At 37.2% G+C, this 14,502-nt stretch overlaps 1 protein-coding gene across 5 annotated transcripts in view; it reads right to left on the bottom strand.

Moving 5' to 3' along the window:
* Positions 1-14,502, bottom strand: part of rock2 (Rho associated coiled-coil containing protein kinase 2) — a 167,372-nt gene that overhangs the window by 66,639 nt on the left and 86,231 nt on the right. For all 5 annotated transcript variants that reach the window (XM_033021591.1, XM_033021588.1, XM_033021587.1 and 2 more), the window contains exons 7-10: positions 12,546-12,684; positions 5,802-5,893; positions 2,961-3,120; positions 1,565-1,628 (exon numbers count right to left, since the gene is read on the bottom strand). In XM_033021591.1, coding sequence (XP_032877482.1) covers positions 1,565-1,628; positions 2,961-3,120; positions 5,802-5,893; positions 12,546-12,684 — 455 coding nt within the window. The remainder of the gene's footprint in view (positions 1-1,564; positions 1,629-2,960; positions 3,121-5,801; positions 5,894-12,545; positions 12,685-14,502) is intronic.

Genomic DNA, 14,502 nt, shown 5'->3' with positions numbered 1-14,502 from the left:
TTGGAGCGGGGCTGGGCTAGAGTTGCTGCTGGCTGTGGGTCTCTGGGATCTCCGTGCTTGCAGTGGGCCTGGGGGTCGGTGTCCAGTTGGTCCTGACGTCTCCGGTGACTGGCACTGACCTGCTGGCATCGCCGACGTGAAGACAGTGCAAAGCCCCCGCGCCGGTGCAATGGGCGGGGAGCTGGAGAGGGGAGGGAAGGGGTCACACACATGGCCGGGAAGCAGAGGGGTCTAGGTGGGGTGAAACTGAAGGGAGCGACAATCTGCTGCTGCCTGCCCGCAGAGTTAAAAAGTTCTCACGCAAGACTCACGGTATCGTGAGTCTACCATGGGAACTTTTTAACTCAGCGGGCAGGCAGCAGCAGATTGTCAATTATTAACCCTCCCGCGCAATATACCCTCACCTTCTCTTTTATGAATGGGGATTTAGTTCCCCTTTCTTCGAGGACCGACCGGAGGTTCTGCTGTCACCTCTGCGGGCCGCCCTCGGTGAACGTCTTCAAGGACCTTTCTTCAAGGACCGAAAAAATGTCCGCTATTCGGAGCTTTTCGTTATTTGGAATTTCGGATAAAAGGTTGTGCACCTGTATGCTGAACGTGCTGGCTCATTTATCGTCATTGATGATACACCTGCTGATGGTAGTAGCACAATTAATTCTGAAGTGTATAGACACATCCTATCTGCTCAAGTTCAAACAAATGCCTCAAAATATTGGCTGGTGGCTCATTCTACAGCAAGACAATGATCTCAAACATACTGTTAAAGCAACAAAGGAGTTTTTCAAAGCTAAAAAGGTAAATTCTTGAGTGGCCAAGTCAATCACCCGATCTGAACCCAATTGAGCATGCCTTTTATATGCTGAAGAGAAAACTGAAGGGGACTAGCCCCCAAAACAAGCATAAGCTAAAGATGGCTGCAATTCAGGGCTGGAAGAGCATCATCAGAGAAGCCATCCAACAACTGGTGATGTCCATGAATCGCAGTCTTCAAGCAGTCATTGCATGCAAAGGGTATGCAACAAAATGCTAAACATGACTACTTTTATTTATATGACATTGCTGTATACCAAACATTATGGTGCCCTGAAATGGGGGGGACTATGTATAAACACTGTTGAAATTTCTACACGGTGAAACCAAAATGTATAAAAAGGGCCGCTATTAAAATCTGACAATGTGCACTTTAACCACATGTGATTTTTTCTATTACAAATCTCAAATTGTGGAGTATAGAGGCAAATAAATAAATGATGGGTCTTTGTTCCAAACATTATGGAGTGCCTGCCTGTTCTGCTAGTTTATGAGCTGTTGTAGTTATTTGGTGTCTTCATTTTTTTCCATTTCTGCAAGTTCATTATTATTGAAAAAAAGTTTTACTCGGCATTCCAATATCAAAGTGATTCAAAGGTTAAAAAAAAATAAAGAATTTAAACATTTTTCCACAAAACACTAATTGCCAAGTACAACATGTCTGAAATACAAAAGTTTAAATAAGATCAATAATTAAAGCAAAAAAAACAAATATTTGCTTTATGTGATCATTATAAATCATGCCAGCACTCACCTCAATTTTATTGGGTAAATTAGGCTCATTTTCTTTATAGGATGCCGGCAAGTCACTGAGCAACCTGAGGGAGAATACAACTTAAATATTGGATAACTTTTGAGGACATGACAACACATTCATCTTCAATGTATTTGGATAATTTCACATTCTTTCTTCAATTATCAGCTTACTCTCAGAGAACATTAATGTTCCAGCTATGATATGGGTTGAGTGAGAAAACTGTGGTTTAAGCCCCAGATATTCTTGGTTATTGAAGACAAAAAATTATTCAATCCAAATTGTTGTCCAATGGCACCCAATGGAGGTGAACAATTACTACAGACAAATTTGATTGTAGTTATTCAGTAGTAACATTCAGTTCAGTTTAGTTTATTGTCACTTTTAAAATTTAAACAATCGACAGATCAGCTAATCACATGAAGTTAACAAAAATATCCACACAACTCAACAGTGAATTGATGGGTTGTATTACCTACATGTACCACTGAAAAGACAATAGCTCACAAGTTAATATTACCATCATGACATTAAATTCAACAACTTAAAAATTGAAACATCACAAACCCCAACATCTTTCATATACTGTTTTGAACAGTCACACACTGATTTACAGCAAGTTTCATTAAATTTCTTTATCCCCATTGACCACGAGAAAACAAAATCAATCCTTCATATCCAAATCCCAAATGTTGTGCATCACCGTATTTCTGTAAACTCTTCCAATCCCATGTTTTTCTATGTTCCCAACATCTGTCTGCTTCTCACTTGCTCACCACTGCTACTGCAGTTATCTGGAATTTCCAAATATTCTTCCACTTACCCTCCCAAACAGCTCTGTTCAGAGGTTTCCTTGAAATTCCTCCTTTTCATTATATCTCACTTGGAAATATATTTTATAATGAAATGTATTTTTGTTTCTATAGACAAAGCACTATAGAGATGCTCACAGTTATAATGCATTAACAATTTTAAATAACTGTTGGTTAAATGGGACAAGTAGAACAGTGTGCACTGAACACTAAACCACAATGTGAAGAAACAATGACAAAATGTATGCAAAGTTAACGTTTTAATTATGGTATTAAACTTTTGTTACATAGTGACAGAATGTGTTCAACTGTCATAGAAATGTGACATTTATTCTTTTAGTGTTATATCATGGATTATCCATCATTTGGTGTTGTTCGCATAAATACAATGCATTATGGCACCCACATTTTTCCAACTTTCAGCCACAAAGTTATGAGTGTGAATTTATAAGGGATTTTTCTACAGAGATTCTATATGCTAATTTACTCCACTGAGAAAAGTAATGTATAAAACAAAGTTGATGTGTTGCACACTAGCAAATATGATTTCTACTGTATTTAAGGTACAAGTATTAAAAACTTACTGGCTATCTCGAAAATATGTAAATCCTACGAAAGGTAACTGGTTCCCGGCGAAGGCTTTTGGGGTAGGAAATGTTTCCACTTCTCCTTTATCGTCTTCAATATCGTCAAAGTTACTTGTGTCTATGTCACTGCTCAATTCTGGCACGACAGGGGCTGCAGCTATGTGTTACACACCAGAGAAAAGAGATTAGTTTTTGCTTCCTTTCCACCATCCAAGCTCTAGGCCTTGTATATATCTGAAAAGCTGACATCTTAGTGCAGTGCTCAATGTTTGTTAATTGTAAAACATGGGATAGAATACTATACAGCTAAATTTAGCCAGTGACACCACTTTATGTTAGTTAAAAATGCAGCTTTAGCATACCAAATACTATTCATGGAATTAATTTCAACAAAATAATTTATTGATGTGACGCTACAAAAATACATCTTCATTCATTCAACTATAAATTCACAGTCTATGAATGTTTTTTGGAGACAGAGTCGACAACCAAAAGAAACTGTCAATCTTTCAAGGTTTTCTTATTACAGTAGGACTTTGATAATCTACTCTTTGATTGTCTGGAAATCAGATGGCTCAGTGTCTGTCTCATCTGGGGGTATTTCCCTCACTCCTTTTTAAACTCAGAGGTTCCATTCCCAAGTTCCTTAAACTTAACTGGCCCCATTTCCAGCCCTCCTTAATAATTCACCACATTTCACAAACTCTTTTTTACGGCTCTGGTTCCAACACCACTTTGAATCGCACCAGGGCCTGTTTCCCACGTTAAACTCACAGACACTACATTTCCTGCTTTACTTTTCACTGGGTTCATTTATTTTCAACGAAATATAATAGTGTAATTAAAATATTACAAAATTAAAACTGTTATGCTCCCAGTATTTGTCCTCGACATCACACGATTAAATGCCTACTGATTTCTTTTAAACTTTCCGCTCATACATTCCCTGAAAAGTCACCACTTTGGGTCTTTGAATAAATAGATTCTGCAGGTCAGTTAGTGCATGGGGTGGTCACATGATTACTTCAGTAATTTATTGAATGGCCAGATTAAAAACATTTTATTAACCTCAATTACAGAGAATGCTAACCAACACCATTTTATTGAACCTTCACTTATGGTACCCTTTAAGTTCCAACTCACATTGGTGCACAATGTGTGAAAACTTTAAAAATAATATATGAACAATTTCTTAACAACTCAGAATGTAGCAAGTGAAGAATAGTTAGTTTTCTCCCTTCACTGTTGTGGTACTGAAGACCTACAGACTTTCTTGTTTAAAGGCATGAAACATCTGGTGTGGAGCAGCTTCTACTGAATGCATTCAATACAGGGGAATGTGGCTGAGCCAAACCGTACACATTTGAAGCAGTGTTTAAAGGCCATTCAGGGAATAACCTTTTAATAGATCATTGAAAATAGAAAATAGGTGCAGGAGTAGGCCATGCGGCCCTTCGAGCCGAATGGCCTATGCTGGTGGTCTTCATAGGAATCAATGCAAACTACACTTTTTGAACCAGCAGTATATGTGCAATCATTAAAATCACGCTACTGGACAGTATTATTCTATGTTCAAAAAGTTGTTGCCTTAAATTATACATTAAAAAAGTCAATTTTTCCTCCTATCTCATTGGACACAAGTGTTGCCATTTTATTTTGCTATCAAAACCAAGAACACGGATTGATTTTGTGCTATTTTACCCAAATGATTTTTAATAGCCAATATTTCCACCTTGTCTATCATAAACATCTTGAATTGGTATTGTAATCAAAACCCGTATTTGCATTAACATTTCAATGTCATCTTTATAGGCTTTTTAGTCTGATAACAATCAATAAACACTTTTCACGGAAGAAAAAAATTAATTTATTTTAGATTAGAGATAACGTGGAAACAGGCTCTTCGGACCACCGAGTCCGCACCGACCAGCGATCCCCGCACATTAACACTATCTACACACACTACGGACAATTTACATTTATATCAAGCCAATTCCAATTAACCTACAAACCTGTATGCCTTTAGAGTGTGGAAGGGAACCAAAGATCTTGGAGAAAACCCAGGCAGGTCACAGGGAGAACGCACAAACTCCATACAGACAGAACCCATAGTCAGGATCAAACCCGTGACCGGGCTCTGGCACTGTAAGGCAGCAACTCTACAGCTACAACATCAAGCTGCCCTTATTCAAGTAATATATTCAAAGTAGTCTGAAGTGGCAAAATGTGAAGACGAACAGCATTTTATCATATACCATTCTCTGAAGACATGGCGGCTTCTTGCTCAGTTCACTAAATTTTGTAAGTTGCAAATGAAAGTTTAGTTCAAATTTATGATACACAAATTAGTTATGTGTTTTTTTTTAAACTCAAAATTGCCTGAAGCTATTTCAAAACAGATTGAAGGTTGGACCTACAAAAATAGAATCAATAAATGTCAGGAACCTTTGAAGGATTCCCTGCCGATCCCAAATCATAAGAATATCATCTCAGATTTCTATATATTTTGCTTTACCAGATATTGTCAATTGATATAAAAATAATAAAATTACTGTATTCTGCTGTTTTTCATGGATGTTACTGCCATTGAATAGTTAGTACACAGATGCCTTGGTCTTCAACACATATTTGAAATTTAATGGACCGAAGTGAGAATTTTTATTACTGAATACAAGTTATCTTAGTTCATAATTGGTGGCTTAAAAATGCTTTCAATTTCAATTAAACATTTTCAAAAGACAAGTTATTCAAGCCAATTTCAAATATGTCACAGATATTTGAAATTACACGTATTCTGTAATTCGTGTTAAATATACTCTTATCATATTCATTACTCACCCTCACGAATATTATCCCACGTCCACTGATCATTTTCGAAGAAAGAGTGTCGCTTGATTTCTGCAACTCCATTTTTCCCTAATCGAACCTCCCTGAACATTACAATAAATTGGAATCATAAGGTAAATAAAGATAAATCACACACTCATCAGTGATCGTGCTTAACTGCTTTTTAATATGCTTGATAAGTTCTACATCTTAGCCAAGTACCAACCTGGCTAAAATGCTGCATTCTGCCACGTGTGGAGCAGCCCCACTTAAACACTGAAACACTGTGAGCCCTTTGGGGAGGGACTCTGTGCATTGCGAAAAAAAAGCTACCAGAGCTCAAATGGTGCCAAACTGTTGCAAGAACTTAGACTACAAACAACTACTAGCATGATATTTAAATTTAATTCACTGCAAATTAATACCATATGGGAAAATATTTATTTTAATTCTGAACTACTAATTATTTACTTTCTACATTTTAATTCTGATGTCAAAATTAAATTACATCCAAAGAAAGATTGTTGCAGCACATTATCCAACAATTCCAGTCTGAGCTAATTATATAGAAAGAACACTTCATAAAATATACATTAAACATATATTTTTTTAAATGTTAGATAAACTTCCTAGAATATATTCAGGCCCAAGAGATTAAAATTTGAATTACCATCTTGTTGAAGTAATGTAGTTCAACTATTTCCAGTCCTAAATTTAGTATAAACAGGAAATTATCTGCACGTGCTAAAAGCATTTTTTTAAAAATAAGAACGATAGCATTCAAATGAAAGTATTCAAGTAAGGGAAAAACACGCGGATACTTAAAACTATTTAGTAAAATCTTTGTTCATACACATTTTAGAAAATGACACCTGCAGAATTAATACCTTTTATAATTAATAGTAATTTCAGTTCTTTGGTTTTCAGTTGCATGCAATAAACAGTAATTCCTTCATATACTGCAAAACGTTTTACAAAAAAATGTTTATTTTTCCTCAGTGTATTAGAATCCCAAGCTGTTAGAAAATTTTGCTCCAAGCAGCTGTAAACAGACACAGAAAGTAAGTTATGCAACTAGAAGGGAAATGTTAAAGGAAGATACATTAGTTTAGATTGCTTAGGAGCTGGACATAGGCATCTCAGAAGTGTCTTTGGACATTAAACAATGACAGAACTACCAATGCTGCAGCCAATTACTGTGACCTTGTCTCCAGCCAGTCTGAGATTTACTGATTGAGCATAGGCCATGGATCAAATCTAGGAAATCATTCTTGCTGGATAGTACTTGCATGCACTTGGAGATGTTATTTAGTTGGGGGTGGGGGGTGAGCAGAACCAGTGGTAAGTGAGCATAGATAGGAGGGAAGGAGGAGGCAAAGTGAGTGGAATTTTGCTTTAATAAAAGAGTGAAGGTGCTGATATCACTTAATCAAATTAAGATAATTTGCAATACTTTGCAAATTTCCCAGGTTAGCTCCTTGGGAACAAGACCACATTCCCAAGCATGCCAACAGTGGACATATCCAAGATATGTCCAAGTTTACCTGAATGCCCCGCAAGGAGCTTTGCAAGAGGAAATGTGTTTGCACACAAGGTTGACTTACAATAGGAAGTGCCTAATAATTTTCTGAGTAACATGAAACAATTGTTTTAAGAGGGGAAAAAAATCCAATTGCATAATACAAAATAAGACCAAGCAATTACATTTCCAGGCAATACCTCAGTAATACACCACACAGTAAATACAGTCATACAAGGAGCCATGGCATAATGAATTCACTGATGTATGGCATTTCAGTTTCCCTGCATACATCAAATTAAATTATTGCCAGTTATTGCAGTGCAAGCTAATAGCAATCTAGAAATATGAACGGACAAGTTAATCTCGCTGATCATGGCGATTTGAACACAAAAATAATGAGAGAGAGAAAAATTTGCGTTTGAGGAATTCAGTGTTTTTGATCCTATATCCAATTTTACAATAAAAGAAAGGAACAAAAGTGAACTGCTGGGAATATGCACCATTTGTGGAAGTAAAGGAAAATTAAAGTTTAAGGATCATTTCCTTTCATTAGAAAATTAAAAAAATATTTTAAGCACAAGTCTTAAGCAGGTACAGAGGCTGGATCGCCTCAGCGCAGAGGGAGAACAAGGAGGGAAGAGACAAAGACTTTAAGACTTTTGCCTTCCATCACAGTGAGGAGGTGCCTGGTGAACTCACTCTGGTGGATGTTAAATTTGTGTTTATTGTGTGTTTTTGTTATTTTTATTATATGTATTCAATTCAATTCAATTCAACTTTAATGTCATTGCACAGATACAAGTATGGGTACAACGAAATGCAGTTTAGCGTCAGTCCGTAGTAATAGTGCAATATAGAAATAAAAATACAGAATAAGCAAACAATGTGGATGGAGAGACTGGAGAAATCTATCGGCGGGGCTCCGAGTTCAGCAATGTGATAGTGTTGTTGTAGAAGCTGTTCCTCATCCTACTAGTACGAGACCTGAGGCTCCTGTACCGCCTCCCTGATGGGAGGAGGGCAAACAGTCCATGGTTGGGGTGGGAGGGGTCTTGCAGTATAACTGCAGGCACGAACTTTCGTTCAGACCGAAAGGTCTGACTGACAATCAAGGCTACTTTGACTTTGATAAATCAGCCATCAACAATGGAAGTAAGGAAGATTAAAATAATGCTTCGTCATTGGACGAGGTTGTTTCAAACGCACAATTTTTAATTTGCACATTTTGGGAGGGCAGAAAGATAACAGTGAGATTGAGGCCTTCAAATTAAGAAGAAATAAAAGCCCTGTGGTCAAGCGTGCAAACTAAACAGAGGTATTCTTCAATGCATTAATGCAATTTATAATTGGTCTCCTAAAGCTGAAAATAAAACATCGAGCAGTGAATACTAAATTGAAATGCATTAGATTAAGGGAAAACAAGAGAAAATTTGTTTTCAATATTAGAATTTGTTAAAAATATTCCTGCAAAATGCACGCAATTGCACTACAAAAGTTTTATTATGTTACCTCAAAGTTGCTCAATGTTTTAAAAAAAGAGCTCTCTTTGCACGATTTGAAGCATACAATGAGGCATAATGAGGCATACCTGAAGCATTTGGCTTATTATAAACTTGGAGAATAAATAACAGTTGATGTCAAACTCTTCAGGCTTAGATTGAGCTACAAGAGAAATGCTGTGAGCACTTGATCGATTGGCCAGGTGGGCTGAGGAGTGGTTGATGGAATTTAATAGAGAAATGCAAGCACTAACATTTTGTGAGCATTAACATGGGCAGGACCGACACAGTGAATAGTAGGTCTCTGGGAAATGTTGTAGAGCAAATGGATCTAGGCGTGCAGGTACATAGTTATTTGAAGGTTCATTCGCAGGTACAGTGCCCTGCATAATGTTTGGGACAAAGACCCATCATTTATTTATTTGCCTCTGTACTCCACAATTTAAGATTTGTAATAGAAAAAAAATCATGTGGTTAAAGTGCACATTGTCATATTTTAATAAAGGTCCTTTTTATACATTTTGGTTTCACCATGTAGAAATTACAGCAGCGTTTATACATAGTCCCCCCATTTCAGGGCACCATAATGTTTTGGACACAGCAATGTCATGTAAATGAAAGTAGTCATGTTTAGTATTTTGTTGCATATCCTTTGCATGACATGACTGCTTGAAGTCTGTGATTCATGGACATCACCAGTTGCTGGGTTGTCTTCTCTGGTGATGCTCTGCCAGGCCTGTCTTGCAGCCATCTTTAGCTTATGCTTGTTTTGGGGGCTAGTCCCCTTCAGTTTTTTTCTTCAGCATATAAAAGGCATGCTCAATTGGGTTCAGATTGGGTGATTGACTTGGCCACTGAAGAATTGTTCATTTTTTAGCTTTGAAAAACTCCTTTGTTGCTTTAGCAGTATGTTTGGGATCGTTGTCTTGCTGTAGAATGAACCGCCGGCCAAATGTGTTTTGAGGCATTTGTTTGAACTTGAGCAGATTGGTTGTGTCTATGCACCTCAGAATTCATTATGCTATTACCATCAGCAGTTGTATCATCAATAAGTGAGCCAGTACCTTCAGCAGTCAAACATGCCCCGACCGTTTTTCACAGATGAGGTGGTATGCTTTGGATCTTGGGCAGTTCCTTCTCTCCTTCATACTTTGCTCTTGCCATCACTCTGATATGTTAATCTTCGTCTCTTCTGTCCACAAGACCTTTTTCCAGAACTGTGGTTGCTCTTTTAAGTACTTCCGGGCAAACTGTAACCTAGACATCCTATTTTAGTGGCTAACCAGTGGTTTGCATCTTGCAGTGTAACCTCTGTATTTCTGTTCATGAAGTCTTCTGTGGACAGTGGTTATTGACAAATCCACACCTGACTCCTGAGGAGTGTTTTTGATCTGTCAGACAGGTTTGGGAATTTTTCTTCATTATGGAGAGAATTCTTCTGTCATCACCTGTGGGGTGTTCCTTGGCCTGCCAGTCCCTTAGCTCATCAGTGCTCTCTTTCTTCTTAATGATGTTCCAAACAGTTCATTTTGATAAGCCTAATGTTTGGCTGAAGTCTCTAACAGTTTTATTCTTGTTTCTCAGTCTCATAATAGCTTCTTTTGACTTTCATTGGCACAACCTTGGTCCTCATGTTGATAAACAGCAATAAAAGTTTCATAAGGTGATGGAAAGACTGGAGGAAAGACTAGGTGCTGAGAGCTCTCTTATACCTACATTAAGGAGGCAATTAAACACACCTGAGCAATTACAAACACCTGTGAAGCCATGTGCCCCAAACATCATAGTGCCCTGAAATGGGGGGACTATGTATAAACACAGCTGTAATTTCCACATGGTGAAACCAAAATGTATAAAAATGGCCTTTAATATGACGTTTCCTGAGGGGACCTGGCCAGAACCTCGGCTTTGGCGGCGGCACAGCGCTGGAGCGCTATTGCGGAGCGGGCGATGCCTTTCCTGGGTCGCCGCGCTGGAACTCCAGTATGCTGGGACCGCTGATGAAAACATTGTGGAGCCGCGGTTCTGTGGAGCGGCCAGCTGCGGTGCTGAACTTTACATCCCGGAGCCTGGGATCTCTCGCTGAGATCGCCAGTGTGTGGAGCTCCGTCAAACGCGGTCTGTTGGCTTGGAAGCCGCGGTCTCCAGTAAGAAGGCGGCCGTTCCTGGCACCCCAAGCCGCTGAGGGTTCTCCCGACGCCGGACCACCATCACCCTGCGAGAACATTGGGCGCCGTGGCGGCGACTGTGGAGGCCTCAATAGGCCCGACTCTGGGTGGACAAGAGGATGGGGACTGGACTTTGTGCCTTCCCCCAGTGGGAACCACTATGGGGGGATGTTTTTGTGTTTTGGTGTTGAACTTCTTGAATGCTATGTTGTATTTTTATTAGTGTGCTGCAAGGACATCTGAATTTCCCCTGAATAAGGGGATTAATAAAGTAAATCTAATCTAATCTAATTAATAAAGTAAATCTAATCTAATAAAATCTGACAATGTGCACTTTAAGCACGTGTGATTTTTTTTTTCTAATACAAATCTCAAATTGTGGAGTACAGAGGCAAATAAATAAATGATGGGTCTTTGTCCCAAACATTATGTAGAATACTGTATTTCCAACAATTATCAGGCTCTTGAACACTACTAACACTAATCTACAAACAACCAAGTTGCTTTGGTTACATTAAGTTCAGGTTTCTTTTAAATAATGTTAAATATTAGTACTGTGTTTACTGACCTGTTATGCTGCTGCACACAATAATTTTATTGTTCTGTTTTTGGTACATATGACAATTAAACACTTGACTCCCTTGAGCTTCTGTTGCAAACTTAGTAAATATTTTGATTTATCTTATCTTTGTTAATTCAAACTTTATTTATTATATTTATTAAATAATTCCTTGTCATTTTTTAAAAGGCCACTGTTGTTAAACCAGATGGCATCTACTGCCAGGAAAATCTTTGCATATTTATTGCCAAGAATATACTACATATTTTTAAACAAGGATATCATATGTGCTATTTTCCATTCGCTTGACTCTATATCCGTATTCATTGTGGATTGGAAGATTACGCCAAGCACTTGTGCAAATACGATCCTCACTTCCCTTTACAAAATTGGATATATCCAATCACATTTATTTTAAGCATGGTCAATTCTCATACATTCTCCTGCCACCCACCATCATATTTCACCACATTCCCCTTCTCCTGAGATAAAGGCAGTAAATTTTGCATGGTCAAGACCAATATTGTTTTCAATTATACCCCATGGCTCCATTCTTGATCGATAATTGCTCGTATCTCCCTTCTTAATGCTTGCTGACGATTTACATTCTTAAAGATCCTTTTTTAGTTCTTTCATGTTAACTACAATGCTACTTTCACGTTAGTGCCCCACTGGTGTAATTTATTCTGCACTCTTACAAGGTTTTCTCCAATCAATAAATTGCATTCATATGACGTTCAACATATATCGACTTTAAAGAAAATTATTAATTAGCAGGAATAAAAATTCAAGACCTAAGATTGATACATCTTGTAAGACATTGAAGCAGGTTGAGTAGTTACAGCTATAGATATTTGTGCTTTGAATTGATTTTAAGCTAAACAAATTGGAGATTATAAAAGGCTTTAGATTTAAACTCAATTTATGATGTAAATGATGCCTTAACAGATGATTCAACATACTTTTGCTGATATTTAATAAACTTAGTTAAAATTTGTGGAAAAATACCTGTCAGTCAAGAAGGCACAGATGAGGTCTTTGGCATGCTTTGAGATTTCAACATCATCAGGAAAGTTAAGCGAATTTTTGTGATCCATAATTTTACTGTATGTACCAACAAGGGAGTCTGCATAAAACGGTGTGTCACCTGATAAGTACAAGAGGAATTCATGTAAGATGAACAAACTTCACTTCTGTGATCTTCTAAAAAAAAGTTAAACATCTCAGCTATGTCGAATCCTTCAACATAAAAAATACATTTCAGTTTACATATTTTCCAGCTACTCTGGACATGGCAGTTATAAATGTGGAATCATGAACTATGAGAGAGAAACTGATTAATTAAATTGCTGACTTGAGACATAAGTCAAGATAAAAAATATATAATCTGAGCTATTCCGACATTCTGTCTCAAGATTGCAAAGATGTGTGCCAAAATAGACTTCCCATCAATGAAATCAATACCTGTATAAATTATATTTTGTAAAGCCCAATTTGTTGAAGGGAAATAAATGACAAAGAAAATTTCTAGAAATCCAACTTGTTAAAATGTAATAGCTGCCCATCCCTTCAAATCGGGTCATAGACCTACATAGGTGAAGGGAATAACATTGCATGGTTCTCTTATTATCTGAAGAAGCATTTTCTGAACACAGCATGTTCCGTCTCAGTTATGCAATCCATTTCAGATCATTCCAATTTTAAAATAGACAGATGGTATTATCTACTTGTCAAACTAAGGGAGAGAAAGATAAAACAAAAACCCTGAATTATATACAATGTGTTATCAGAAAATTACTTATAATAGAGAAATGAACCCATAAACACATTTACAATTTTCAGTTGATGAGAAGAGCCAGTGTGGATCATGTACTGTGATATCAATTATTTTTTTGTTTTGAAGAAGTGACTGTCATGGCCAGCAGAATCGTTGAATTTGACTTGGATAATTTCCTGAGGTACGTACAAAATTCCTTCATAAGTAACAGTAAAGTAAAATGACAGTTAATGAAACTGAAGCAATGGTAGAATATAAAGAATGAGGACAATGGAAGCTACTGAGATTTTGATGCGAAGGATAATCACATGTCTACCTGCGGTTGTAAAAACTCAAGACAAGGATTGTGGCAAACTATGGTAGGCTGATTTCATAGAAGCCTTTGCTCCATCCTTTAATGCACTGTACAAATTTTTAGATTAAAAATATGAATCATTAGACTTGAAGGTAAAATGCCATTCTTTGTTCAGAAAATAGACAAAACATGTTGATGCTAGTTAGAGGTTAGAAATGCAGAGGGTAGAAGTTATGCCACAATTGCAGTTGAACTGCATGTGGAAACAGAGCTGAGCACAACACAAAGTAGCTATTAACCCTGTAGGGAATTAATATTTTTCAGGATGCTAAGTGGAGACAAGGGAAATTATAAATTCCTGTAACAATGTACACAATTTCAGAAGCTAACACATAATTAAATTATGAGAATGAAGCATTGTCTAAACAATAAAGTCAGACCCTTCAGATGTGAAGTTTTGACATTCTTCCACAAGCAAAGAACAGTAGAAGCTCTTTTGTAATTGATAACTGATGCCAATTTCCAACTGATGAAAATTTCATTTTCTGCAACCCTAGATATCAGGGAAGTTAAAAAAAGAAAGGTACACTGAATGATTGAATTAGGTCAAAGATCAGCAATGATCTAAAAGGGGAACAGATTTGTGTAGTGTAATCACCTGTTACTGCAACTTTGTGTCATCTGTATATTTAGGCCTTGAATTTAAATTCCTGATTCATTACTTGTATTTCATAAAAGAGAAAATGACAGAATGAAGGAAAGTCATGAATCATTTTCAAAAGTGACTGTGGATGGAATGATGTGACATTATTGACTATATAAGTAATGAGTGGGGAAACAAGAATTATTAACTACCCCTTAACCTAAAACATAAATAACTTCTAATCTTATGC

This window comes from Amblyraja radiata, chromosome 5, assembly GCF_010909765.2.
Source record: "Amblyraja radiata isolate CabotCenter1 chromosome 5, sAmbRad1.1.pri, whole genome shotgun sequence".
Taxonomy (NCBI): domain Eukaryota; kingdom Metazoa; phylum Chordata; class Chondrichthyes; order Rajiformes; family Rajidae; genus Amblyraja; species Amblyraja radiata.
The sequence above is the reverse complement of the archived record's forward strand: the minus strand, read 5'-3'. Positions and strand labels throughout refer to the sequence as shown.